We start from the raw sequence: 27,771 nt of genomic DNA, 5'->3' as shown, positions 1-27,771 counted from the left end.
AACAAGCACATCTGTCACTTAACATGTCACAAAGTCTGAACACATGCTGCAGACTCAAACATTTTGTTAGACATTTTAATGTAAAACTCCACATCAGATAAATGAAAAGTCAACTAAAGAAAGAATTTGCTAAATCCATCATTTTTGTATTTGTTTGTTAATGAGAGGTGAGAGCAGGTTCAAATTTGAACTCTCAAGGGTGACTTAAAGTGACTAGTGCATTTAGCAGCTAAAGAGCCAGATATTTCCCTCAGGAGTTGGTAGAGAGCAAAAACAGAAACCACAGCTAGCAACAGAATCAATAAAGTAGCTAAATATGCTAATTATATGTGTCTGAGGCCACTTCCTCAGCTCATCCTCCCGTTTCTCTGTAGTAAAAGGCAAAGGTGTGATCACATTTCACTGTTTAAGGTGTGACAGGATGTGTTCCTACATCAGTTATTTTATCAACAACTGTAGCATACCGCTAACTCTTACAGACACAGGTACAGTGAAAGGAATAAGTGGAAATCACAAGGTATCATGAGGTTAGGAATAACACGGATAGAAAATTATTATTATTATTATTATTATTATTATCATTATTATTATTATTATTAGGAAAATATGGAACCGATAAAATACAGTACTATTACACAGCAGAAGTGCATATTATTTAATAAAACAAAATAATTAAATGTTAAGTGGAACTGGGGTTTATCATGGATCATGTGCTCTTCTGTAAATAGCTAACATAGACTAAATAAAGTTTATTATAGTTGTTAATTATTATTACTATCGCTCTGTTGTTACAAATGTCCTTATATTTGGTAAAGAACATTACGAACATAAGAACATTATGATGTCTTTAAAAGTCTCCTGATTTGGGACAATTTATCAAAAGTTAGTAGAGAATCTTTCAGTCCCTCTGATTAGAAAACCTAATTTATCCCCTACAATGCTTAAATTGGTTTCTACTGTTTTGAACGATCATGTAGTAATTCTTTGTAAAAGTTGACAGTTGCAGCCTTGAATATTCTTGCAGTATCTTGCAGTAGAAGTTGCTGCCTGAGTATATTATATTACGTATGTTATATAATGTGTGTGTGTGAAGATAAACTGCAGTAAATCACCTGACATGTTGAATTTCAGCAGATTCGGTGCAGGAAGATAAAAGGTGAGTTCAGCCTGACGTAAACAGCAGATCTGATTTCCTCTTCTGTGTTTACTCTGGTGAAAGTTTACATAAAGTCTGCAGGGGCACTGTGTGTGTGTGTGTGTGTGTGTGTGTGTGTGTGTGTGTGTGTGTGTGTGTGTGTGTGTGTGTGTGTGTGTGTGTGTGTGTGTGTGTGGTAACTCACATTAAGTTAATATTTAGTGTAGACCGTGAAATGCATCACAAATGTGTTGGAGAGAAGAGAGAAATAGGCTGGCAGGCAGAGTGTGAGCAGTAAAGAGAGAGGAGAGTCTCATCGATACAGTTGTTCTCTGACCGAGAGTCATTAAGACTTTTTCATCATCATCATCATCATCATCATCATCACCACCACCATCACCATCTTCATCCATGTCAGTTCTTCCTCTGCGGGTGAAAATGTTGCGGCAGGTCTGGAGGTTGAAGGGCATCTTCGTCCTCGTCTGCAGCCCGTTCATCCTGCTGCCGCTCGCAATCAGCACCTCGGTGAGACCAGTTTACCGTCCAGTTCAATTTTCCAGTTTACTGAGAATTGGACCATTTTAACATTTCAAGTTAGAGCTTTACTGAGCTTGACCAGTTCAACATTTTTTTAAAAGACTTACCAGTTTACTGACAAGTTCAATTTGCCTGTTTACTGGTTACTGCTTTAAGTTAGCATTTTAATGTGCCTGACCAGTTTAAATAACCAGTCTAATGAGAAGTTCAAGATAGCACTTTACTGAGCACTAACCAGTTTGAATGAACAACTGACAACAAGTTCAAGTGACCAGTTTACTGAGAACAAACCAGATTAAGTTTAAGCACTTTACTGGGCATGAGCGGGTCAACTTACTGGTTTACAGAGTGATAACCAGTCTAACTAACCAGTTTACTGATCACTAAATGTTTCAAGTTAATGGTTTACTGAACTCTGACCAGTTTAGCTTACCAGTTTACAGAGTGATAACCAGTCTATTTAACCAATTTCATGATCACTGACCAGTTCAAGTTACTGGTTTATGAAAACTAACCTAAATAACAAGGGTACCAAACATTTACCAGTTTAGGTTACACGTTTACTGAGCACTAACCCGTTTAAATGACCAGTTAGTTAAAAGTTACCAGTTTACACACCAATGTCCTAAATTAGCTTCATTAATTAATTTGTGTCCAGTTTACCAGTGACTTACCAGTTAGACAACCACTTTTCTGTAAATTGTCAGTTAAACTTACCAGTTTACTAATGCATAACCAGTTAAATTACACACTTGACCAGTTAAATTAAACACCCTTCTTAAAGAAAATTCCAGTTAACTAAACCAGTTTATTGATATTTAACCAGTGAAATGAACCAGCCTGAATAACTGAATCATTTTGCAAATTAAACTAACCAGTAAAACTTAGCAATGGAAATTTGACTGACCAGTTAAATTAACCAGTTTACTGAGAACTCTTCTGGTTCTGGTTTCCCTCCTCAACATTTTTCAGACAGCTGACGTTAACTTGAATACAGATTTGACCTTCATCCTCTAAAATACGATGCTTTGATTGGTTTGATTACTGGTTAAAACTGCTCAGAGGAATCACTCATGCGACTATTGATTGATGATGATTGACAACACATCAAATCAATACTTTTTCTTTGGGTACATTTTACCACTAAAATGCAATTTTGGTTCAAGTTTGAATGCAGGACCGTTATTTTCTGATTATGGTGGTGTAAAACCAAAATGAGCATGCTAACTATGAAGCTACAGCTAGCATCTGGTTAGACTGGAAGGTAACACAATCCACCTACCAGCACCTCTAACGTTAACTAATTAACACATTTTATTTCATCTTACAAAAACAGACAACAACATTATGCCCCAGTCATGAATAGTCTGACATAATTTTTACACTTGATATTTTGTACCAACTAAATAAATGAGATGCTAATCGGTGAGCTTCAGAGGTGCTGGTAGGTGGATTTTGCTGCCTTTTTTTGGACAGAGCAAGGCTAGCTGCTTCCCCTTGTTTCCAGTCTTTGTGCTTAGCTAAACTAAGCTAACCAGCTGCTGGATTTAGCTTCACATTTAGTTTTAACTTTCCACCAGAAGGCAAATAAGTGTGTTTTCCAAAATGACGAATTATTATGCAAAAAGTGAGTTCTCAGAGTTAAAAGGTTCAATCTGAAATTCACCTGATCATAAAAACCATGTTTAAAAATGTGATAGGATTTTGATTTTATATATTTAGAGTACATTAAGGGTGTCTTTACATTTTTACAAATAAAAGAGATGAGACTGTAAATCAGTTGTGATATCTAGGATGTCAAAAGTTTGAACCTCAATAACTCAAAACCACACGGAGTGCAAATAAAACCTGATAATTCTGGCGTTGAGCTGCCTTTAGCTACTATAAGCTACATATCAGACCAAAAAAGGTGTATAAAGGTGTATAAAAGTTGCATAAAGCCATTTGTGTCTCCAGAGGGAACTGATGATGTCACTGATGATGTCACTTGAGTCAGCGTCAGTTGAGGCTGAAGACTACAAATTTGAAAAGTAATAAAATCTGGAGGTGAAGTGAGGTTATCAGACTTCTGTAGTTTCTTATCTCTGCTGGAGGCTAACAGCTCCAGGCTACATTAGCTGCTACTAGCATAACACACCCCAATGTCAGAACAAACTGTCAGAGGTTGAGTTGCATTGTGGGTAATGTAGGCGCAAGGTTTTGACAAGGAAGATGAATGTGTGGAATAAAAAAGACGATATCTCTGGTTCTGCTGCATCAGTCTGTTTTTTTTTCAACAGTTTGATGTGTTAAATAATTCTGAATTCAGATTTTCATTTGAAAGCTCTAAGTTGTGTTTTTTAGAGCTGAAACAATTAGCTGATTAATCAATTAGATGTCTCATCTTCACAAACTTCAAACTTCCATGTCAAAACCAAACTCAAAACCATGTAATGTGACATCTAAACCAAACTTTGCCTTCAGACATCACACCAAAGCCATCAAACACACAAACACTACAAAACAGCCATTGATCAATTCAAAACACTACCGTAAAAACCTGTTACTGTAATGAATAATGGTGCCCAGAACAACCTCTTTATAAAGACACAACACATGTATGAAGTTTCAAACATTTTAATTCCCCAATGTATTGTAGTAAAATAAACTGAAATTGAGTGAAAAAAGTAAATGTATTTATTAATTAAACCAATGAAAAGCCATTTTCTTATATATGCATGGGGTTTTAATGGTATAGTTGCACATCAGCCAACACACTGGACTCTAGTGTGTCATCCCATATACAGCCATCCATTGGCCAGCCTTTGTAAGTGCAACACAAATTTCTCAAAACCAAGATGGCCGCCTGCCGGCCGGAAATGCCCATCGGCTCAGGAACATCTTGCCAATCCTTCTATAGTAACAGACCCTTGCAGGTAAATAAAATTTTGTAACATCAAGTAACAATTAAGGAGTAATACAATTGTTAAAATTTCCAGGTATTGATTTTATGTTGGGAGAAAATGACATTTAATCATCTGTCCACTAAGTTGGAAAAACTCCTTGAAAAATGCCTGTTTAAAAAAAATCCTGACTGAGGTTTTAATAATTCATGCATGAAAGGGTTAAAGAAAGAAATCACATTTTTTTCTGCCTCAGGTCTTTGTGGATCCCCGTTATCCCCGTTATCTATCCTGAGCTTCTGATTGGTGGGTGAACAATTTTGTTAATTGGGTTCCAGCTGTGATGACTTGAGTTAATGATATGAACACCATCACTCTCTAAACAAGCACATGAGTGAAAACAGGGGAATAGTGTTGATAGTTATGGTGTAGATGGCGTTGTGGTTTGGGATGTTTAGTTATTAGGTCCAGTTGTAGTATGTAAGCAATCGAAAAATTATTATTTTTTCATTTGGTCTATAAACTGTCCGAAAATTGTACCCCAGAGTCCAACGTGACTCCTTCTAGTGTTGTTTTGTCCAACCAACAGTCCAAAACTCCAAAATATTCAGTTTTCAATAATATAAAACTGAGAAAAGCAGCAAATCCTGATGTTGTCACGTGAATGTTTGGTGTTTTTGTGTGTGATAAATGACTTTCAGCACTAGTGCAGTGTATCGATCAGCAGCAGCTTGTTGTTTGGACATTAGCAGCTCAGTGCAGAACAGTCAGCAGGTTACATTCACAGCTTTCTGTCACTGATTGACAAACAGAGTCCAGACTGTATGAAAGTTCACTGTCATAAGTTACTGAGATGTTGTTTCTTTTAATATTCATTCACAACACTAAACACGTCAGTGTTAAAAGCAACTTTAGGGTCCTTTTTCACTTCCTGCTACACTGACAGCCACAATGTCAACTAAAAAAGTAAAGTTCAAAAGTATAAAAGAATTTCATGAATATTTTAGGGTTCAGATTCTGCTCCTAAATGGTTTCTAGTAACGTTTCCCAGAAATTCAGACATCATGGAGACATCTCAGCAGGTGTGTGTGTGTGTGTAACTCTGTACAGGTTTAACTGAGAGTATCTTTGTCTTTACGTGAATGAAGGTTATTAAAAACAGAGACGGTGTGTTTGGACAGAGTCTGATGTCAGCGGCCTCCCAGCAGCCTCTGGGGCTCAGCGGGTAATTTCACCTGAATGTCATGCAGTCCTCCCTACTTTCTCACAATTACATGTTTCCACATACGACTCTGCATGTCTGCAGAAACGTACAACACCTGGAAACAAGACTTTATGGTTTGAGATGGAAAATGTGTCACATCTCATCTAAGCTTTTTATAATCTGTTACCTGCACGGTTCAAGTGAGTTCACATGTTCAAAACTCTTCACACAGTCAACTTTACCAACACACAGCTGGACACAGCAGTTCATTTTACACACAAATGCAAATCCTTCCATCAGACATGAACACAATAACTCACATGTCAATCAGACACACTGAGATAAAAACACTAACAACAGGCAGCACATACAGATCTTTTTATGGCCGTCTGTCAAGTTACATCACTGTTATATTGTGTTTATGTTCAATGGTTGATAGTGTATACATGTGTATATAGTGTAAATACAGTCAGATGTGTAGCTCTCTATAGAACGTACTACAGTGTATCTACAGGAGTCATAGAAATGCAGCAGCATCTTGTTTTTTTGGTTGAATATAGATGTATTTCAGTGTGGTTATGATCCGTATGAATACATGTTAGTGTTTGAACATAAACTGAAGAGTTTGGAAGTGAGGATGTAAACATGTCAAATGTTTTGTTGCTTGTTTGTGTTTGAAGTGAGAAAAGTATTGAGGACATTTGAAGACTGTAGTCACTGAACGCTTCCTGTGTGAAAACTATGCAAAGGTTGTTGTAGTTGAACAGTTTAGAGCTGCTGTTCTGCTTCTGGCTGTTGAGGTTCAAAAATATTCAGATGAAATTTATTTTCCATGAAATGGCACCAAAAAACTGAAATATTCTGGTGCAGTGCAAGTTTATGTCTAAAGTCTGGAAAAGAAGATGGATTATTTAATTAATGTTTACTCTTTTTTATCAGTGATTTATGCATTTTGTTGTTCATAGTAAACGTCTGAACATTCGAAGGTTGAAGACAAGGTTACAGGTGTAAGAAGTAACAGATAAATTCATAGGAAGCGATGGGAGTTCAGGTATCTGGGTGCTGAGCAGGAAGCCAGTGGAGAGTTACAAAACGTGGAGAGACGTGAGTTATTTGTGGCTGGTTGTAGCTAGACGTGCAGCTGCATTTTGAAGCATCTGCAGAGGTTTTACTGTACATATTGTCAAGGTGAGAGATAACCTCTGCCTTTAAAATGACTGAGTGACGCTCAGTTACAGGGAACATATTATGATTTTTGTGTTTTTCTGTTATTTCTTTCCTGTACTGATGTCGGATGCTAAACATGGTCAGAGGTCCAAAACTTGAGGTGAACGTATGTAAAAATGCTGCCTGCAAGTCAAAAGTCAGGGCTTAAACCTGCGCTGAACGCTTCGTTTGCGACAGTTTTTTCTGCCTTGCTGATGAGCTGAAGTTGGCTCATCGCACATACTCATAAACATGTGTCCGTTCTTTAGCCTTGGTTGCTAAGGTGGTTGCTAAGGTGTTTCCATGTGTTGTTCACGTTGTCCAACATGTACGGATGGATTTGAGAAGTTGACATTTGTGAGTAAAGAAGGAGAAAAAGAAGTGAAATCCTGCTACTATAGTTTGTTTACGTAGCCTCCGGAGCCAGAGGAAGCTTCCTGAAGCTGACCAATCAGAACAGAGTGGGCTCATCAGGAGGCGGGGCCTTAAAGAGACAGGAGCTAAAACGGCCTGTTTCAGACAGAGGCTGAACTGAGGGGCTGCATAAAGGACCAGTAGAAGATAAATAAGGAGTTTTTAACTGGATTCCTTTCAGACTTTGTTAGAGACACTTCACCAACGTTGAAAAAAATCTGATCAGAGCTTGAATTGGCTTAAATTTTAGATCCTTGTGTGATCAGCAGCTGGAATCTGGAGTCCAGCGAAATGAACGATCATAAACCTTCAGATTATCAGACGTGTTGTCAATCTGAACACATCTGACAGACGTACACGTGAGATTTTAACCGTCAGAGCTCACAGCACGAGTCTGCATCAACACCTCTCCCATTTTCTACAAAAACAGCTTTTGTTTTTGCAGTGTTAGATATTATATTACAGGGCTGTGGTCTTTATCTTTTCTAGTATTTTGACTGACAGACACCAAGGAGGAACTTAATGTTGGTAAAACCCTTTTACACTTTAAAAGCTCCTTAAACTGTTTATATTCATATTAAAGTATGAGCATCATTTAATCTCCAACTTTAAAGGGCAAAACAGCAGAATTTTAATCTTTAACAGACCAAAGTGAAGCTCTAAATGTTCCTCAATCTGCTTTCACATTCATGATTAAAAACTTAATATAAGTTTATTTAGCAGAGAGAGAGTTTATATTATGGAATAATTAAGACAATTTAAAGCTTTTATTATAAGTTAATAACCTGGTTGATATTTATTTACCACCTTAAAAAATATTTTTAGCACTGATGTATGCAGACATGCTGCCACGTCATTAATGTTTTCTGCATTTTGGGAAGTTTGATCCCAATTATTATTATTTCTATTTTTCTTTTCAGTAAAAAATGGAGCAATAAGAGCTCTACTTGGTGTGAAGATTTACAGGTTTTCTTCATCTGTATTTCTATCTGTGTCATGAGTAAGTTTGGATCTAAGAAATTGTTCAAATATGAACTGAAATGTTAATGTTTCTCTGTGTGTGTGTGTGTGTGTGTGTGTGTGTGTGTGTGTGTGTGTGTGTGTGTGTGTGTGTGTGTGTGTATAGGAGGCAGCGTGTGCTTATGTCATAGCCCTCATGGCGGTGTATTGGTGCACTGAGGTGTTGCCGCTGGCGGTGACGGCACTGCTGCCGACCATCCTGTTCCCCGTCCTCGGCATCATGGAGTCCAAAGATGTGAGACACTCAAAAATACACACAAACACTCTGTACAACTAGTACCACAACTTCTTCCAATTTAAAAACTTGGCAAAAATAAGTTAGGACTTCAAAAAAAAAAAGTCAACTGGCCAATCAGAACAGAGTGGGCTCATCAGGAGGCGGGGCCTTAAAGAGACAGGAGCTAAAACGGCCTGTTTCAGACAGAGGCTGAACTGAGGGGCTGCATAAAGGACCAGTAGAAGATAAATAAGGAGTTTTTATTCCAGTAGAGCCCCAGAATATAAATATAGAGGCTGGAAATATGCAGAACACGTGTCTTTAATAAGTCAAGTGGAACAATAGAAACAAGCTGAAACATAATTTAAGCCATGAAGTCTTCACATTATTTTATTTAATTGTTTGTGTGTGTGTTGTTGTTCAGGTGTGTATGCAGTACCTGAAGGACACTAACATGCTGTTTGTAGGCGGGCTGATGGTGGCCGTGGCCGTGGAGCACTGGAACCTGCACAAACGCATCGCGCTCCGAGTGCTGCTGATGGTCGGAGTCCGACCCGCCCTGTGAGTCACCTGGTCTCTATAAACCTGCTCTAATTAATGCTCTAACCCTCGTTAGAGTGAAAGGTCAAGCAGTTAAATTAACCTTTGAGGAAGACATTAGTGTTGACCAGCAGCAGTCTTTCATCAAACACTTATGCAGGTCATTGAATGCAACTTTGCAAAAAAATAGTAATTGTAATTAGTAATTCTGTCAATCTTTCACCTCTTTAATCATTTTGTTTTTGTTCTTGGATGAAGACTGTTATACTGTTTGTCATAGTTCTTGTTTTCATATTTTACGTTTTTAGTTTGTTTTCGTAGCAGAAAAGGTCATCAACTCATATTTTTCATTTTAGTTTTCTTTGACAAGATTAAAACAGTTTCACATTTGCTCCCCAGACGACACACCCTGGGTTTGACGTGTCCGCTGTGTGATGCAAGCGTTATTTCACACGTGTAGAATGATGAGATGCTACAGTGTGTGACAAGGAGAGAAATGTGCGAATGCTTTTCTATAAGATGTGCACTGATTTGGCTTCTCTGAGAATTTGAGAGAAATTATTTCGCTGTAAAGTCAAAGAAAAACAAACAAAACTCAGCCTTCGTTTTCAGCAGTGACAAGATAATAATGGATTTCATTCATTTTACTTTAAAGCTGCAGTGCAGAACTTTTACATATGAATGAATGTCCGTTATTCAAGCAAAACGAGTTCACACAATGCTGATTAAGTCTATCATCACCAGATAAATCTCTCTGTATTTCACAGTATACAGAGATTTTAATCTGGTGTCAGGTTTGACATTCCCACACTGGCTGGATGAATGCATACTGAGCATGCACACCAGAGACTTCCGCCACCCAAGCCAACTAACTTACGGTTAGCTCTCTGCTAACCTGAATGGGGATAAAATAATGTAATTGGGGTCTAGACTTTCTGAATGTTATTGGATCAAATTCTGATAGTGAAACAAGTCATTTTGCAGGGGTTGTGTGATGCTCAAAACAATTTATCCACCGTTTTAGAAAACTACAGCGGAGCCCATGACGTTAGCATGTGTCAACAGTGTTTTTGTAATTACTGTCACTGCCAGAGGGGGGAGACAAAAGTCCTGCACTCCAGCTTCAATAATAAATTGTAAAATTAAATGAAAATAATTAAATGAGTAAGGTCTCCATGTACAAGCAATGTTAACATCCCCTCTAGACATGTTAAGACATATAAAAATACTGCTTTGAATAATATTAAGTGTCTGATACAGTTTTTCCACAAAAAAGTTCAGTTACTTCTTAAAATGAGATCTACTCTCTCCGCCTCACTGAAAAATCCATCAAAGCATCATCGTGTTTTCACCTCCCCCTCTGTTGAACAGGTTGATGTTGGGGTTCATGGGAGTGACGGCCTTCCTGTCCATGTGGATCAGCAACACGGCGACCACCGCCATGATGGTTCCTATCGTCCAGGCCGTCCTGGATCAGATCCAAGGCAAAGTAGACCCCGATAACTCCTCCAAGAACCACAGCAGGAGTGAAGTTTTACAGAAGGAGCATCAGGAGAAAACTATCAGCATCCTGCAAACCGCTGCTTCCAACATCCCGGAGAATCCTGGTATGACAATCGACAAATCACGAAGCGTAACTACGATCGTCTCCTAACCTTAACCCTGTGGTTATTATTGTAGCCATGATGACAAAGTTGGCCTAATTTTAAGGAAGTAGTAACTAACCCACACCACATGTTTCTCTTATCTTAACAAAGTGATCATTTTAACCCAAACCATCGTCTTGAAACCTAGCCAGACCTGAACCACCGTGTTGTCATGTCATAAAACATCATTATTGTTTAACAGTGATGTGTGACGGTTTTGGAAAGCATAGACAACTGATGATCTGCTGATTACTGCCAATAGAGAGATTAGGAAACACTCCTATGTGTCGCTCTGGAGTTTTCATGGTCAAACCAAGTATTTGCTCATTTAATTTGGAAGACTTGTTGCTTTAATCAGAGAGGAGAAACATAAGTATGTGGAGGTCTTGCTGAAGACTTGCAAATAACGTTTTTTATCAACCATAGCCATATTCTTTCGCTAACCTTAACCATACCTTAGTATATTTAACTTCTTCCTCTCCACAAACACCTAAAATGACATAACCAAATTAAAATGGCTGCAGCTCCTGGACCACAGTGACTATCTGCATAAATAAGGTCTTGCCAGAAAGGAAACTTCATAAACACTCTTCATAAACACTCTAGGTCATACAGACACAGAGCTGAAGGTAAAAATTGAAGAAAGTGAAGAAAGACAAAAGAGAGCTTTCAAACCTCTACACGCCTGGCTGAAAGTAAAGTTGGTGTTATTGTCTAATTGTTTCAGAAAGTTTCATCTCCCACGCTCTGATGTTTGGAAGGTGTTTAATGATCTGACAAGCACTTTGTTTGAAGCACACCGAGGCCGTAAATAATAGGTTTAAAAGTCTAAATGGGGCTGATTTTCCATTTTGTTTGCTGTGTGTTTGCTCCCAGCTGTGAACAGGGAAACTTTGACACAAGGTGGCTCAGAGAAAACCAGCAACAACCTACAAGACAACATGTCGTCTGAACAGAAAGAGGCATCAGAGGATCGCATGGACAGGCAGGAGAACATCAAACCAACACCACAAGACAAACCTCCATCAGACCGCGCCGACAGCAGGACAGGTGAGCCACCAGCAGAGATAATAATCTACATCTTTACAGACCAACAAATCAACTCTCAGATTGATTTCTTTCCTTCCAAGCAGCCACTGGTTTGAGTTCATCTTAGTTTTGACTCGAGTTCCACTGAATTAGATCCAACTTTCTTGTGAAAACCCATAGAAAAAGTCCACAGAGGAGGGAATTATAGGATTTATTTGAATATCACAAAAACACGACTGTTGATTCTCATCCACAGTTACATTTAAGCAGGGGCGCCGGATTCATTTCAGAATTGCCAGACAGTGTGTGTGTTAGTGTGTGTAGCGGTAGACCTCACTAAACTTTTGCAGAGTAACTATAGCATGCTTGCACCACAGGGTGGCGGTATAATTCCAAACACAAAGCAGCTAACTAGTGCTTGTGAGATTAGATACAACCCAAAACTACTAGTTTACAGGATAGTAACACTTCTGCAGCTGAGTAACAGCAAACAGGCAACAGGAATGTTAATGTTGTCCTTGTGCTGTAAGCAGCCATGGCCCAAATCCATATTTAATGATAAGTCAGGAAAAAACATTAGTTTACTACTGCTTCAACTTCGCAAATTATCAACAAGCCATGCTTTTGTTCTTCCCATTTTATGTTTGCCTGCTTTCTTTTACCTAATGTCTTACCCGTACCCTTGCATTTCAGCCTGATACTTGCCTTTACTTGAGTATTTCCATGTGATGCTACTTTATACTTCCACTTCATTACATTTATTTGACAGCTTTAGTTACTTTTCAGATGAAGATTTGACACAATGGATAATATAACAAGCTTTTAAAATACAACACATTGTTAAAGATGAAACCAGTGGTTTCCAACCTTTTTGGCTTTTGACGTCTTACAAAAAGCAGTGTGTAGTCGGGGTCACATTTCACATGTCTATGAGTTGTTAACAGCTCCACCAAATAGTGATTTTTCCCTCTAAACTTCTCACATGCTTTCATTTCAATAAATGTTCAAATGATCCAATATTTCAGCAAAAATCAAAGATTAGAAAAAAAGTCCAAAAACTGAAAACAGATTTGTGTATCAGAACTTTGTTTTTTCTTCTTTCCTCTCCCATTAATCATCTCACCACCCCTCAGATTTATCTGCTGACCCTTTGGAGGGGCCCGACCCCTAGGTTGGGAACCACTGGACTAAACTAGCTAACTGTATATAAAGTAGTGTAAACTAGCTCCACCTCCAGCAGCTACAACAGTAACATGCTGCTCTAACACTGATGCTTCACTATTAATAATCTAACCATGAGGAAAATGTTGAGAATTTGATTTTTAAGCTCTAAACTGTTTCAGTGGTCGTGGAGAGCGTCTGCTGTCCGCTGGAGTTGGAGGAGCTGAGTGACGTGGAGGAGGACAGGATGAAGATGAGCAAAGGCCTCCTGCTGTGTGTGTGCTACGCAGCCAGCATCGGCGGCATCGCTACTCTGACAGGAACCGGACCAAACCTGGTTCTGATCGGACAGATGAGCCAGTAAGCACAGACGTTCTCCTCAGACTGACACAGTAACAACATCCAAGTCATGTACAGTTTTATTAGTTGATCACTCCATTCTGTGAATTCACCTTGAGGAGTAGGTAGGTGTTAGTGGCAGAGGTCTGGATTGGTTTAAGTCTTACCTCAAAGATAAGACTTTTTATGTTGGTTGTGGCGAGTACAGGTCCTCTAGTTCAAAGCTGCATTGTGGGGTTCCTCAGAGCTCATTGCTCGGCCCAGTCCTCTTTTCAATTGATACGGTACCTCTAGGACATCTTTTAAGAGCGCACAACATCAGTTTCCACCTTTATGCAGATGATACCCGAATTTATCTCAGCTGCAACCCCAACTAATTTAATAAGAATTTAAACTTCCTGGAGGTCATCCAAAAATTGATAGCTGCTCTTTTTTTTTTACAGTTAAACCCTCAACAAACTGAGATCCTTTTAATTGGTACTGATGTTGCTAACCCTAAAATCACAGATAAACTTGGTTCTTATTCCCACCGAATCACTCGGCAATGCAGAAATCTTGGGGTTTTATTTGACAGCAACCTCAGTTTTATTAGTCATATCAGTTTAACTGTGTAGTCCTGTTTCTATCAGCTTAGGAGAATCTCAAAGATTACACTATTCCTATCTGCCATAAACATGGAAACTGTTATTCATGTCTTCATTTCATGGCGACTTGATTATTGTAACCCAATTATAGCAACAAAAAAGAAAAAATAAATAAAACTCCAATTAGTGGGACATGATGTTGGGAGGAATTTGATTTGAACATTGAAAAGAGGGCACATCATAATGAATCTCAGCTCTGTGCTGCTAAAAGTTGAAGATTGATTGATGGGTGGATGTTATGATATTATTGGTTGGTTCAAGCCATTTTTTTCATTTTTTACAGACTGTCCTCCTTGTGTTCTTTTCCAATATCTTCCTACGCTTGTGTTTTTGTTTTATTGTAATCTTTAAGTGTGTCTTTACTTTGTTCTATAGTGTATTTTGTTTTTATTCTTTCACCAGTCCATACTTATTTTACTCTGTTCATTGTTTGTTTGTTTATTATTATTATTATTATATACATCAACCTACAATCTCGCTGCCAATCAACTGATCAATAGCTACAGTCCTTTCAAACACAAGCGCATCAACATTTGGTTGTTTCTTGTTCTGTGAAGAGTTCAGTGAATAGTTGCTTGAATCAGTCTTGATCATCACAGCAGTGTGTCTTAGTTTTACAAAAGATGGATCTCTTCTTAGGAAATTAAACTCATCCTTGGCGTCTTCTCGTCTCGCAGACTCTTCCCTCAGAACGGCGATGTGATCAACTTTGCGTCCTGGTTTGCGTTCGCCTTCCCCACCATGGTGCTGATGCTGATGCTGGCCTGGTTCTGGCTGCAGTTCCTCTACATCGGCTGCAAGTGAGTCAAAATATTTTTGTTTATCGATTAATCATTTAAGGCGTTTTTTGAGCAAAGTTACCAAGACTCACTGGTTCCAGCTTTTCAAACTGCCCAGCAGAGAATGAGGTAATGTCATGTTTTTGTGGAAAATAACATTAAACACAAATTATCAGTGTTTTATATACATCTTAAAATATGTCTAGAGACGATCTTTAAGTCTTGTATGATGGCAAACTGAATATCTTTCTGTTCAAGACTGTTGGTCGAACAAAATAAGATATTTGAAGACATCTCCGTGGATTCTAGGAAATTGGAATTTTTGTGACTTTTCTCCCTATCTTCTGACTTTTCTGACATTTTATCGATCAATCAATCAGGAAAATACTCTGCAGAGTCCTTGCTGTACTAGTCACTTCATCAAAACACCTGATTTCACTTTGACCTTCCCATGTTTGAGTCAAGGTGAACTTACGCATTCTCACAAGTCACTCATTACTCTGTGATGTGTAGAAGAAGCCACAATGTTTATCCAGAAAACACATTAAAGACAAAAAACTGTGCATTAGAAGTGAAGTACTTGTACATTAAATGTTTGTCTTTTATTTACTGTTTGGTTGCAGTCTGCGGCGGACGTGGGGTTGCGGGACGGCTCAGTCGGAGAAGGAGCGCGCAGCGTACGAAGTGATCAGGGATGAGCACCGCCGTCTGGGACCCATGAGTTACGGAGAGTTCAGCGTCCTGGCACTCTTCATCCTCATGGTGGCGCTGTGGTTCACACGAGACCCGCGCTTCATGGACGGATGGGCCACACACGTCTTCAATGCCAAGGCCGAGTGAGTACCAACAAACCGCTTAAATTAAACCATGTGAGAAGTTTAGAGATGTAATGTCTCTTTTGAGGAACTGCTAACAACTCATAGACATCTGAAATAAGGATCCAGGTATTGAGCGAGAGCGCGTCAGCCGTCAGCCACACAACGGGCTGCAATGTAATCCTTGAGGGCAATCGTGCCTGTCAAAGTACAACACATCCACTAAAAGTGCTTGTTTTTGCCACTGACAGGCTCAGATTATTCTAACTGTCTGACAACAAAAGTAAACACACTCTGTAGCAGCATTATGGCTAACTACACAGGGATCTGTATCCAGGGTAATTTGGCAGCTAACGGAACCACCCACACATTCATCTGCACACATCGGTTTGTTTACATGTATGAAGTTGACTTTCACCGTGGTTAGACTGTAAGGAAACTAAAAAGTTAGCTATAATGCTGCTACAGGCGGCTAGTTCCTGTGTTTATTTTCATTGTCAGACACTTAGAATAATCTGAGCCCGTCAGTAGCAAAAACAATAACTTTTAGTGGATGTATTTTGATGGGTACAATTGCTCCTAAGGATTACATTGCAGCCCGTTTCGCGGCTGCCAGCTGAAGCGATCTCGCTCAATACTGGACCAGTTTCAAAAATGTTGGTCCCCATTAGTTTCTTAGTTTCCCAGAATGAATGGAAAACAGGGTCCAGTTTGACCAATACTGGAATCTCCCTTTAAACGTCACTGAAAACATCAGATCTGTGTGGAGCGATGAGGAGACCGTAACCTTCCTCACATGAATACATGAAACCGAAATGTCATATTTCCATCATGTTTTCCACATGGTTTTCCATTGTTTGAGCTTTGACTGCCGCTCTTTTAATGATGTCATCTCGTTGTGTCCTCTTCTTCTCGCAAAAGTTTAATGGCACCAACTGGAGAATTAGCGCCATCTGCTGGTTTACCTGCTAATATTCACACGACAAGAGTGGATGGAAACAAACATTGATGCAATATTCTTGAAAATCTGGTTAATTTTTTCACTAAATTAGGATGGAAACCTGGCTTATGTAAATGTCAGAAAAACACCTCGGAGAAACAGAGAAGTTGAAATCAGAAATCATTTAGCATTCCTGCTTTTTTCTGTCGTGGGTCAGAAATGTTGGACCAGATCAAGTGAGGACATGGTCCAACAGGTTGAAAAATACCAGAATTTCCCTTTAAGTCACATGCTGCATGCACGTCATCATTTATGCAGTAAAGTCTGTTTACATTTGCTTTTTATCTACACAACTATTTTTACACCTCAGACAAATATTCTGAGGTTTCTTCACATTTTCAGCATTTCTACTAAGGAAATCCCAGAATTTCCCTTAAAGTCACATGCTGCATGTACGTCATCATTTATTCAGTAAGTCTGTTTGCATTTGCTCTCTTATCCACACAGCTACTATTACACCACAGACTAATACCCCGAGATTTCTTCACATTTTCAGCATTTCCACTCAGGTTTTTTTATGCACAAATTGAAAATACAAATAAAAACATGTGGATGGAAACGCACATATTGGTAACACCTGATATGAATATGTTTCCTCTGTGTTTTTTCATATCTACACTCTGGACTGCAGTGTAGCTTCAGTCAGTGAAGCAAATGATCCTGAAACTCACCTTTAACAGAAACGCTGCTGTGAATACATTCTTCACATTTCTCAGTCTGTGTGTGTGTGTGTTTTCAGCACTGGTCCTGCATTAATGTAAAGTGGAAAAAGAAAAAGTTCAGAGGAGTGAACGAGCCCAAACTGTTCTTTAATGCAGACCTTGCCTCGGGGCAAAATCCCTGAACGAATGAAGAACAAACACAGGAAGCGTGTTCTGGGTACAAACATTAAACTTTAGTGTCACGTCAACAGCTGCTGCTCTGACCTGTGGTACTCTGCTGCACATTGTGGCTGCATGAAGCGACGTCACCTGCACGCTTCATCTGGCTGCAGGTCACAGAGACGGCCATCGCTCTGACTTTTCACCTATTAAGACATGATAGCGCATAACATGAAGATATACTGTACCAAAACCTTATATATAAGTCTTTACACAAGAGCAGTTTCAGTGAAAATCAGGTTTTTGTGCTTTTTATTATTATTATTTAACCAAAAAAAACTTTTTCAAACTTTTCTAGAAATAGGCTGAATTTAGTGGATTAAATTTCTGTTATAAAAGTGTTTTTAAGTGGTAGATAGAGGCTAAAACCCACCTGACAAACATTTTTAATTTATTTTATTTTCCTTTCTACCTGGATTAATGAACAGGTTCTGTTTTCTTGTGAATGTTAAAATAAAATTACAGAAACGACCTCTGACTCTGATCAGATAATCAGGTTTGTTTAGTTTCTCTCTGCAGTCAACCAGGAGAGTGAATTCATGTGGAAAGTGTTTACGTGCGCATTAATATTCAGATTATAAATGTGGTCTCCACGTGTTTCAGTCTGGATTAAAATAACAGTAACCAGCTGCTTGTTGTAAGATTAAAATCAAATCAAACACAATAAAAGAGAATAATAAGATCAAAAAAAAAAGATCATTGTAATAATCTATTATCTGATTTCAGCTGGTATGTAGTATATGGAGTTTTTCATAGTAATTATGACTTTTATGACACTTTTAAACTGTTGAGAAGTTTAACTGGGTAGAAATATGTAAAACAGGCAGATATGACAGTTACTCAAAGTGCTTTACATAAAACATAACATAATGGTATAAAAGACCCATAAAAAAGAGGTAAAATAGAGTAAGACTGATAAAAATGGGAGAATAAAAATTACAGAGTAGTGTGAGATATGAATAAATAGTCCAAAATGTAATTAATAAAAGTCTTGAGAGTTGCAGCAGACCAGCAGTTTGTTCAGATATGTGGAGCATAAAAACTGAACGCTGCTCCTCCATGTTTGTTTTTGACTCTGTGGACAGAAAGCAGACCTGATCCAGACCACCTGAGAGGCTTCATAACTCAACTGTCAAAAAATGCCAAAACCTTGACAATCAGCTCGTTCTCCATTTCGGTCAAAGTTTTTCACATAATGGAATCAAAACATGTACGATTGTCTCTCGTCTTTATTGTCGCTCACGTTGCATCGTTGTATGAGAAAACTTTTTGCATTAAGTTGAGCCTTTCTAGAGTCGCCGGGCGCCTTTTGAGAGTACATCTACACTGCACTGCCTCATTTTTAAAACACTGTTTTTGTTTCTGTCAGACAGACGTAACCTTTCACCTGCTTGTCCCTGCAACATTACCGCTTTCAATCACAACACGGCCGTACCGACATTTTCCCTGAAATGTTATTAGGCCTTTAGCTGGGAAATGGTTGTACAGATTTCCCTGAATATTGATCCCTGCTCGCATTCACACATGACCCCATGCAGGAAATGTTCCTGAACATTTCAGGGTGTGAAAAGGGGTTTAACAGTGTTTCCTTCAATAACAGCAGGCTGGGTGGAGGGGAGGGTCACCTTGGACTTGCAGTTTGTGCAAACAGATGATTTCGACATGTTGACCTGATTACAGAGGTTGGTAGTGACACGTCATCTGGAATCACACGGAAAAATGAGGACACAGAGCTGTTCTGGAAGAACCGTCAGCAGAGAAATGAAATTTAAAAGTCTTTACATGAAATCTAATACTTTCTCCTTCATCATTAAAAATTACTTCATGCAGGGGATGAGGACAGATTAGGGTTGTTCCATTATCAATTAATCTGTTGATTATTTTTTTGACTGAATGATTCATAGTTTTGTCTGTAAAATGTCAGAAAATGAAAGTGTCCATCACAGTTTCCATGAGTCTGAAGTGACTTCTTCAAAGGTCTTTTTTTTGACCCACCAACAGTCCAAAACCCCGAAAATAATCAGTTTATAGAGATACAAAACAGAGAAAAGCAGAAAATCCTCACATTTGAGAAACTACTAAGAGTGAATAGTTTGGCGTTTTTGCTTTCAAAATGTCTGTAAATGAACTTATTGATTAATGACCTTATTGTTTTAGCTCTAGACTTGACTTTTTTGACATTCAGGCCAAATTGAGTTCAAATTTCAGCTTCCTCTGTTCATTCTGATGAGCTTTTGAATGAATAATTGTAAATTCACAGCAGAATTTTTCAGATTTTTTTTGTGTATTAAGAAAAACAGAAGGAAGTTTTATTTAATGGAAAAACTCATTTGCAATGCTGAAACTCTTACACATGGCATCATATCCTTTGTGAAGCATAATTGTTGATTAAAATCTGATTTCTTTTACATTTTGAAAATCAGTTTGGTGACTGCAGGTAAAAATTCTGCTGAACAGAGCCAAAACTTTTTTGGAATGAAAGCTCTCGAAAGGTTACAAACACACAAAGTGCACAGAAGGTGGATCTGGAAATGTCCCAGTACCTTTGGCCATTTGTGTATGCAAATACAAATATGTTGTGGTGAAATCCCCATTCATGAACTGAACCGCTGGTGTTGCACCATGTGACCGTGGAGATTTTGGCCGCAGATCTCAGTAAATAATGTGTAAATACTAGAAGTTTAAACATGATGAGGAACAGGAAGTGAAGTTGAATAGTAAGGTGATGTTTTACTTTAAAAATTACTTAAAGATCACCTCCAGGCATGTTTAAGATATGTTTCAGTAAGCAGAAGGTGAGAACATCTTTGAACAGTAAAAACGTTTTTGGACACAAAGAACATTTTTTGGAAAGTAAGAATGTTTTTGGATAATAAGAACATTTTGGAAAGTCAAAACTCTTTTGGATAATAAGGAAATTTTGGAATGTAGGGACCATTAAGAAGGTTTTTGACATTTTTGGAGATTAAGAACTTTTTTGGAGAGTGAGAACATGTTTGAACAATGTGGGGACATTTTTGAAATTAAGAAATTTTTGACAGTAAGGACATTTTGGGAGCTAGAGACCATTAAGAAAATTTTTGAAATTTTTGGAAATTAGGAAATTTTTTGGACAATGTGGGCATTTTTGGATAGTAAGATTGGAAAGTGTGGACAACTTTGGAAAGAAAGAACTTTTTTATAAAGTGAGGACACTTGGAAAATAGGGGACGTTTTGATTAGTAAAGTAAGAATATCTTTGGTAAATTAAAAAAAACAATTAAAAGGACATTTTTGGAAAGTGAGACACTGTATATGGTAATGTTGCTTGGAAAATTACTAGTCCTCCAGACAGGTTTTAGACATATAAAAAACTGTTTGGAATAATACTTTGTCGAGGATTTTTCCCCAAAAAGTTCAATCACCTCATTGCAAAAACAAAAATTTTGAGAAAGAGGACTTTAAACGATTAACCAGTTATCAAAATAGTAGTTTTTTCTAATTTTCTGTCAGACTGCTTTTTGCAGCTCCACTCATGTGGAAAATGACCATTATACTGAATGTATCATGTGACACATTATAGTTCAGGTAACTTTATTCACCTTCAGACCTTAATCTGTTCTGTTTTCCTCTCTGCAGGTTCGTCACTGATGCGACCGTCTCTCTGTTTGTTGCTGTGTTGTTGTTTGTTCTTCCCTCTGAGCCGCCGCGATACCTCTGCTGCTGGAGGAGCTCTGATACAGGTAACACACATACATACAGGTAACACATACATACAGGTAACACACATACATACAGGTAACACACATACATACAGGTAACACACATACATACAGGTAACACATACATACAGGTAACACACTCAGGTAACACATATACATACAGGTAACACACATACATACAGGTAACACACATACATACAGGTAACACACATACATACAGGTAACACATACATACAGGTAACACACATACATACAGGTAACACACATACATACAGGTAACACACTCAGGTAACACACATACATACAGGTAACACACTCAGGTAACACACATACATACAGGTAACACACTCAGGTAACACACATACATACAGGTAACACACTCAGGTAACACACATACATACAGGTAACACACTCAGGTAACACACATACATACAGGTAATACATACATACAGGTAACATATACATACAGGTAACACACTCAGGTAACACACTCAGGTAACACACTCAGGTAACACACATACATACAGGTAACACACTCAGGTAACACACGTACATACAGGTAATACATACATACAGGTAACATATACATACAGGTAACACACTCAGGTAACACACTCAGGTAACACACATACATACAGGTAACACATACATACAGGTAACACACTCAGGTAACACACTCAGGTAACACACATACATACAGGTAACACATACATACAGGTAACACACATACATACAGGTAACACATACATACAGGTAACACACATACATACAGGTAACACACTCAGGTAACACACTCAGGTAACACACATACATACAGGTAACACATACATACAGGTAACACACATACATACAGGTAACACACATACATACAGGTAACACATACATACAGGTAACACACATACATACAGGTAACACACATACATACAGGTAACACACATACATACAGGTAACACATACATACAGGTAACACACTCAGGTAACACACTCAGGTAACACACTCAGGTAACACACATACATACAGGTAAGACACTCAGGTAACACACATACATACAGGTAACACATACATACATACAGGTAACATACTCAGGTAACACACATACATACAGGTAACACATACATACAGGTAACACACATACATACAGGTAACACACATACATACAGGTAACACATACATACAGGTAACACACATACATACAGGTAACACACATACATACAGGTAACACATACATACAGGTAACACACATACATACAGGTAACACATACATACAGGTAACACACATACATACAGGTAACACATACATACAGGTAACACACATACATACAGGCAACATACTCAGATAACACACATACATACAGGTAACACACGTACATACAGGTAACACATACATACAGGTAACACACATATATACAGGTAACATACTCAGGTAACACACATACATACAGGTAACATACTCAGGTAACACACATACATACAGGTAACACATACATACAGGTAACACACATACATACAGGTAACACACATACATACAGGTAACACATACATACAGGTAACATATACATACAGGTAACACATACATACAGGTAACACATACATACAGGTAACATATACATACAGGTAACACATACATACAGGTAACACATACATACAGGTAACATATACATACAGGTAACACATACATACAGGTAACACATACATACAGGTAACACACATACATACAGGTAACATACATACAGGTAACACATACATACAGGTAACACACATACATACAGGTAACACATACATACAGGTAACATATACATACAGGTAACACATACATACAGGTAACATATACATACAGGTAACACATACATACAGGTAACACACATACATACAGGTAACACACACACAGAGCAGTAGGATGACGTGGATTTGTGTGTGTGATTTAAATTTTGGGGGGGTCTTTGTCCAATCAGACTCCCAGGTGTCACGAAGCCCCGCCCCGCCCCTCCTCACCTGGCAGGTGACTCAGAAGAAGATGCCCTGGAACATCGTCCTGCTGCTGGGAGGAGGCTTCGCGCTGGCCAAGGGCAGCGAGGTGTGTGAGTTTTAAATCTTCAGGGAGAGATGACATTTTGGCAAACGAGAACTTTTGTTGAAAATATTTTTTGGGAAATATTTGTTTGTTTTGGAAATTTTTAGGCAGTAGGAACATTTTTTGAAACTAAGAACTTTTTGGAAAGAAAGAGCATTTTTGGACTGTAAGGACATTTTTACTTAGTACAGTAAGAATATCTTTAGTAATTAAGAACTTTTTGTAAAGTAATTTTTTCGGACATTAAGAATAATTTGGAAAGAAAGAAGATTGAACATTTTGGAAAGTTAACCTTTTCGTGAGTAAGAACATTTTTAGTAAGAAATAACATCTTTGAAAATGAGGACATTTTTGGGAAGTGGGGACATCGTTGTCTAGTAGAGAATATCTCTGGTATGTAACAATATCATTTTTAGTAAGAAAGGACATTAGTTGAGGATATTGTTTCGTGTGTGTGCGTGTTGTCAGGAGTCTGGTCTGTCCCGCTGGCTTGGCGCTCAGATGACGCCGCTGCACTCCATCCCTCCGTGGGCCATCGCCGTCATCCTCTGCCTCCTCATCGCCACCTTCACCGAGTGTGCCAGCAACGTTGCCACAGCAACACTCTTCCTGCCCATCCTGGCCTCCATGGTAACAAAACACACACAAACAAACAGTCTTAAAACACAATAAATGAGTCATGTGATCAGAAGTTTTCATGTCTTCCTCTGCAGAATCTGATTGGTGTATCTCGCCGCCAATCAACAAATCAATACTCATGTTCCTTATGAACGAAATGAGCTTTCATTTTTAGTAATCTCAAATCTCAAGTTTGGTTTTGTCCCTCTCTCCTGTTAATAATAATAATAATAATCTCCTGTAATAAGCGATCATATTCGACACCTTCAGGATTTTAATAATCCTAATTTAGAAACTGGATTTTCAAACTACAATTGACCCAAATTCTGCTTTTATAATATATGAACCATCATTATTACTGAATATTACTATTAACATTAAACATGTCTTCATTTTCAAATATCCCTGGTTATCCTGGAGTCAACTGAAATTAACGTTTTCATTTTCATTCTTTCAGTAAAGATTAAACACTTCATCAAATCTCACATTTTTCCCACAATTCAGTTCAATTTGATTAAATTAAAATTTACAACTTTTTCTTTATGGGAAATGATTAAAAGTCATGCTATGCTGTATCGCACCTCAAAATCAGTGTGTTATTTTTCTGTGTGTCTCTATCCAGTCCCAGTCTATAAGCTTGAACCCTCTGTACGTGATGATCCCGTGCACCCTCAGCGCCTCCTTCGCCTTTATGCTGCCGGTGGCCACGCCCCCCAACGCCATCGTCTTCTCCTCCGGTTATCTCAAAGTGTCCGACATGGTGAGTCCCGCTTCCGTTAGGATGGGAAATGTTTGGGAATAAACCCCAACATTTCATCTCTGTTTACGAGAGGCTATCAGGATATTTAGACATCCTTAAACTGGAAGTCTCAACCGCTAAAAGAAGCTACAATCAGTGTTTTCTCAAAAAGTATTGATAAGGTTAAATGATATTTTACTGACTTAAACCCATTGGGAAATATTGCAACTTATTGAACTGTAGCTATATACTATTTTATTTGTGGCTTCATGTGTTGGTTTTCGTAGCAGTTCCAAATCAACTGCAACAATTGTTTGTTTTTTTAGCCTCTGTTAGCAGCACGGCTTTATGGACAGTGATGTTGGTCTGTTGGTCCATCAGTTTAGTTCAGACTGTAATATCTCAACAACTATTCGATAGATTGCAATTAAATTTTGTTAAGACATTCATGTTCTTCAGGGGATGAATCCTGCTGACTTTTCATCTAGCGCCATCATCTGGTCAAAATTTAAATTTGTTCAAAACTTTGGTTTATGACCAAATATCTGCAAAACTAATGACATTCTCATCAGCCTCAGCTGTACTTTGTGTTTAGTGCTAATTAGCAAATGGTAGCATGCTAACACGCTAAACCAACATGGTGAATATACCTGCTGAACATCAACATGCTAGCATTATCACTGAGAGCATGTTAGCATGCTGATGTTAGCATTTGGCTTAGCCTCACAGAGCTGCTAGCATGGCTGTTGACTCTTAGTCTTTATATTTGCTCAGTTTCTTGTTAAAAGGAGAAACATTTGTCATTTTAACAAGAAACTTTTCATGCTATAACAGGATTTTTCTTGTTATTACTAAATGCCAAATTATTCAGTTTTTACAAGAAACATTTCGTTCTTGTCATAACAACGCATCATTTTATCATCATTTTATCTTCTTAATGTCACATTGTACATCACATCACAACATATATTTTATAAAACTTTTTCTCATTGTAACTTAAGTTAGTAAGTTGTTATAATAAGAAACTATCATCATCTGTCTGTCATTAAAACGACAAGAACAAGATCACCATAACAGACAATACTGTAGCCTACATCAGTGAAAATGACTGGTTCATATGGCTATTTGGTAACAACATAAACATATAAAATATATATATATTTTATATATAAAGTGGAAAGTATATTGCTATAGCGGGAAGCAAATATTATGTTTTCATAGTGGTAGTAAACTCTGCTGTGCTACAAACTTAGAAAATGTCTTTTTAGTATTTTAGTGTATATACGCACTTTTATACAGTACATATGTATGGTCATCACTTTTGGGATTCTTCAGACCCACCCAGGAAATCACAGTAACCTCTGCTGTCTCTCCTCCTCCTCTGCACCCCCTGCAGGCTAAAACAGGCGTGGTGATGAACATCATCGGGATTGGCTGCATCAGTCTGGCCATCAACAGTTGGGGTCGCGTCATGTTCAGTCTGGATTCCTTCCCTTCATGGGCAAACACCACCGCACCTGTGTAGAAGCATTTCTGTTTTCTACAACCTGCTGCCAGATCTTATTTTTTTTGTCTGCATTTTCAGGCTTCATCACTTGACTCTGGATGGTGAAATTTCCCAGCATGGAATATGTTTTTTTATGTTTGTATACTGTACATCCTGCAGAATGTGACGGCTGGTTCTGAGCCACCAGAAGCATCAAGAACGTGTTTCCCAGAAGTTTTGTTGTCAAAACTTTACTTGTCTTTAGCAGAAACTTTGTTTTTTTAAAATCCTGACAGAACAAATGTTTGCAGCGTCAACTGCTCAGAGGATTTGTGGTAACTTAAATCTCCAGCTGCAGTTAGAGGCTGACATGCTTAAATAAAAAAGTCCCAAATAATAACCCGAACAAGTACAAACAAGGGATGGTCCCTCACAAAGTCCAGGTATGAAAACACAAAAAAGGGGGGGCACTGCTGAAACCACTTCCTGTTTAACACTAATACTGATTTAATTCTCTAATTACTCCCAATCGTTTCTACTTTGCTGTTTTTTTGATGGATTTTAAGCTTTTGTCAGTGAAACTCATCATTTCCTGCAGGTGTTTTATAATATTAATTTCCACAGTTTTAACATTTGTTTATTAAGTTTAAACTTGCTTTAATTTTTTTTTTTTTTTGGCCACTTTGGGGCAGCAGAACAACCTGCGAACATCGCTCTTAAATATTATCAATAACTTGTGAGCAAAAGCTGCAGATACTCATATTTCTGCAGATGAAACCAGCAAACGTTTGGCAATCGATTATCAAAATTGCTCAAATCTCAGTTTCACTTTTTAACACTTACTCTGCTTTCAGTGCTAATTAATTAATTACAACTTCGTCCACTTTGCCATTTTAACAATCTTTGTTATCTTCAATTTTATAGTCGATTTACGTGTTTTACTCATGTGTCAAACAAAATTGCTAATTGCTAAGATATTTCACACTGAAACCTGCACACTGCGACTTTGTTCCCAGTTCTTTTATTCTACATGTGAATAAAAATGTTTTGACTAAAAATAGTCTTCTTCAAGAGTGAAAAGTAGTTCTGATATTTTATCTGTCATGTCCATGTAGAATATCAGTGTGCGAGTATTTTTTTTCTCATTAATTTAGTTGATTATTTCCCAGGATGTTTGTGCCTTCTGATGATCACATTAAAAGTTCACCAGGAGCTGCAAAACATCTGTCCAAGAAGTGTATCAAGAGTATCATTGGCGGTAGTTCAACAATCATTTTAAAAAAGACAGCAAAGTAGAATCAGCTGTAAATAGTTAGCGAATAAAACAGTTTTGAGGTTACAAAAAAAAGAGAAAGTATTTTTAGCAGAGTTGTGAGTATCTGTTGTTGTACTGATGGAATTAGTGCTGTGAAAATGTACATTAATCTCAATTTATACTAAATTTAACAGGACAGAATATAAACATTGGGAACGTTAGGGTTAGTTTGCATCAACAGCAAATTAAAACAGGAGCAAATCAGGATATACAGAGGCTAAAACACAGAAAACTAGAAATAAAAGTCTGTTTCAACCAAGAAGCTTTACTTCAGTTGGGACAAATAAAGTCTAACATCTAATAATATAGTTTCTCCTTAAAGGACCAGTGTGTAGGATTTAGTGGCATCTAGTGGTGAAGTTGCACATTACAACCAACTGAATACTGAATA

General features: G+C 38.0%; 1 protein-coding gene across 7 annotated transcripts; it reads left to right on the top strand.

Annotated features, from left to right (window-relative positions):
- The first annotated feature begins 1,006 nt into the window (after positions 1–1,006).
- Positions 1,007–27,771, top strand: slc13a5a (solute carrier family 13 member 5a). 7 transcript variants are annotated; one of them, XM_042432263.1, is made up of 14 exons: positions 1,007–1,156; positions 1,554–1,660; positions 8,505–8,633; positions 9,040–9,176; positions 10,527–10,762; positions 11,678–11,851; positions 13,174–13,351; positions 14,652–14,774; positions 15,377–15,589; positions 21,068–21,171; positions 23,104–23,225; positions 23,691–23,852; positions 24,463–24,600; positions 25,976–27,771. In XM_042432263.1, the coding sequence occupies exons 2-14, from the start codon at positions 1,574–1,576 to the stop codon at positions 26,102–26,104; spliced, it is 1,932 nt and encodes a 643-aa protein (XP_042288197.1). In that variant the 5' UTR covers positions 1,007–1,156; positions 1,554–1,573; the 3' UTR covers positions 26,105–27,771. The 7 variants fall into 7 exon arrangements, with proteins under 7 accessions (XP_042288197.1, XP_042288195.1, XP_042288196.1 ...); XM_042432261.1 differs by having other exon boundaries at positions 1,358–1,660; XM_042432262.1 differs by lacking the exon at positions 1,007–1,156 and having other exon boundaries at positions 1,346–1,660.

This window comes from Thunnus maccoyii, chromosome 13 (assembly GCF_910596095.1).
Source record: "Thunnus maccoyii chromosome 13, fThuMac1.1, whole genome shotgun sequence".
In the NCBI taxonomy this organism is placed as follows: Eukaryota; Metazoa; Chordata; class Actinopteri; order Scombriformes; family Scombridae; genus Thunnus; species Thunnus maccoyii.
The sequence above is the reverse complement of the archived record's forward strand: the minus strand, read 5'-3'. Positions and strand labels throughout refer to the sequence as shown.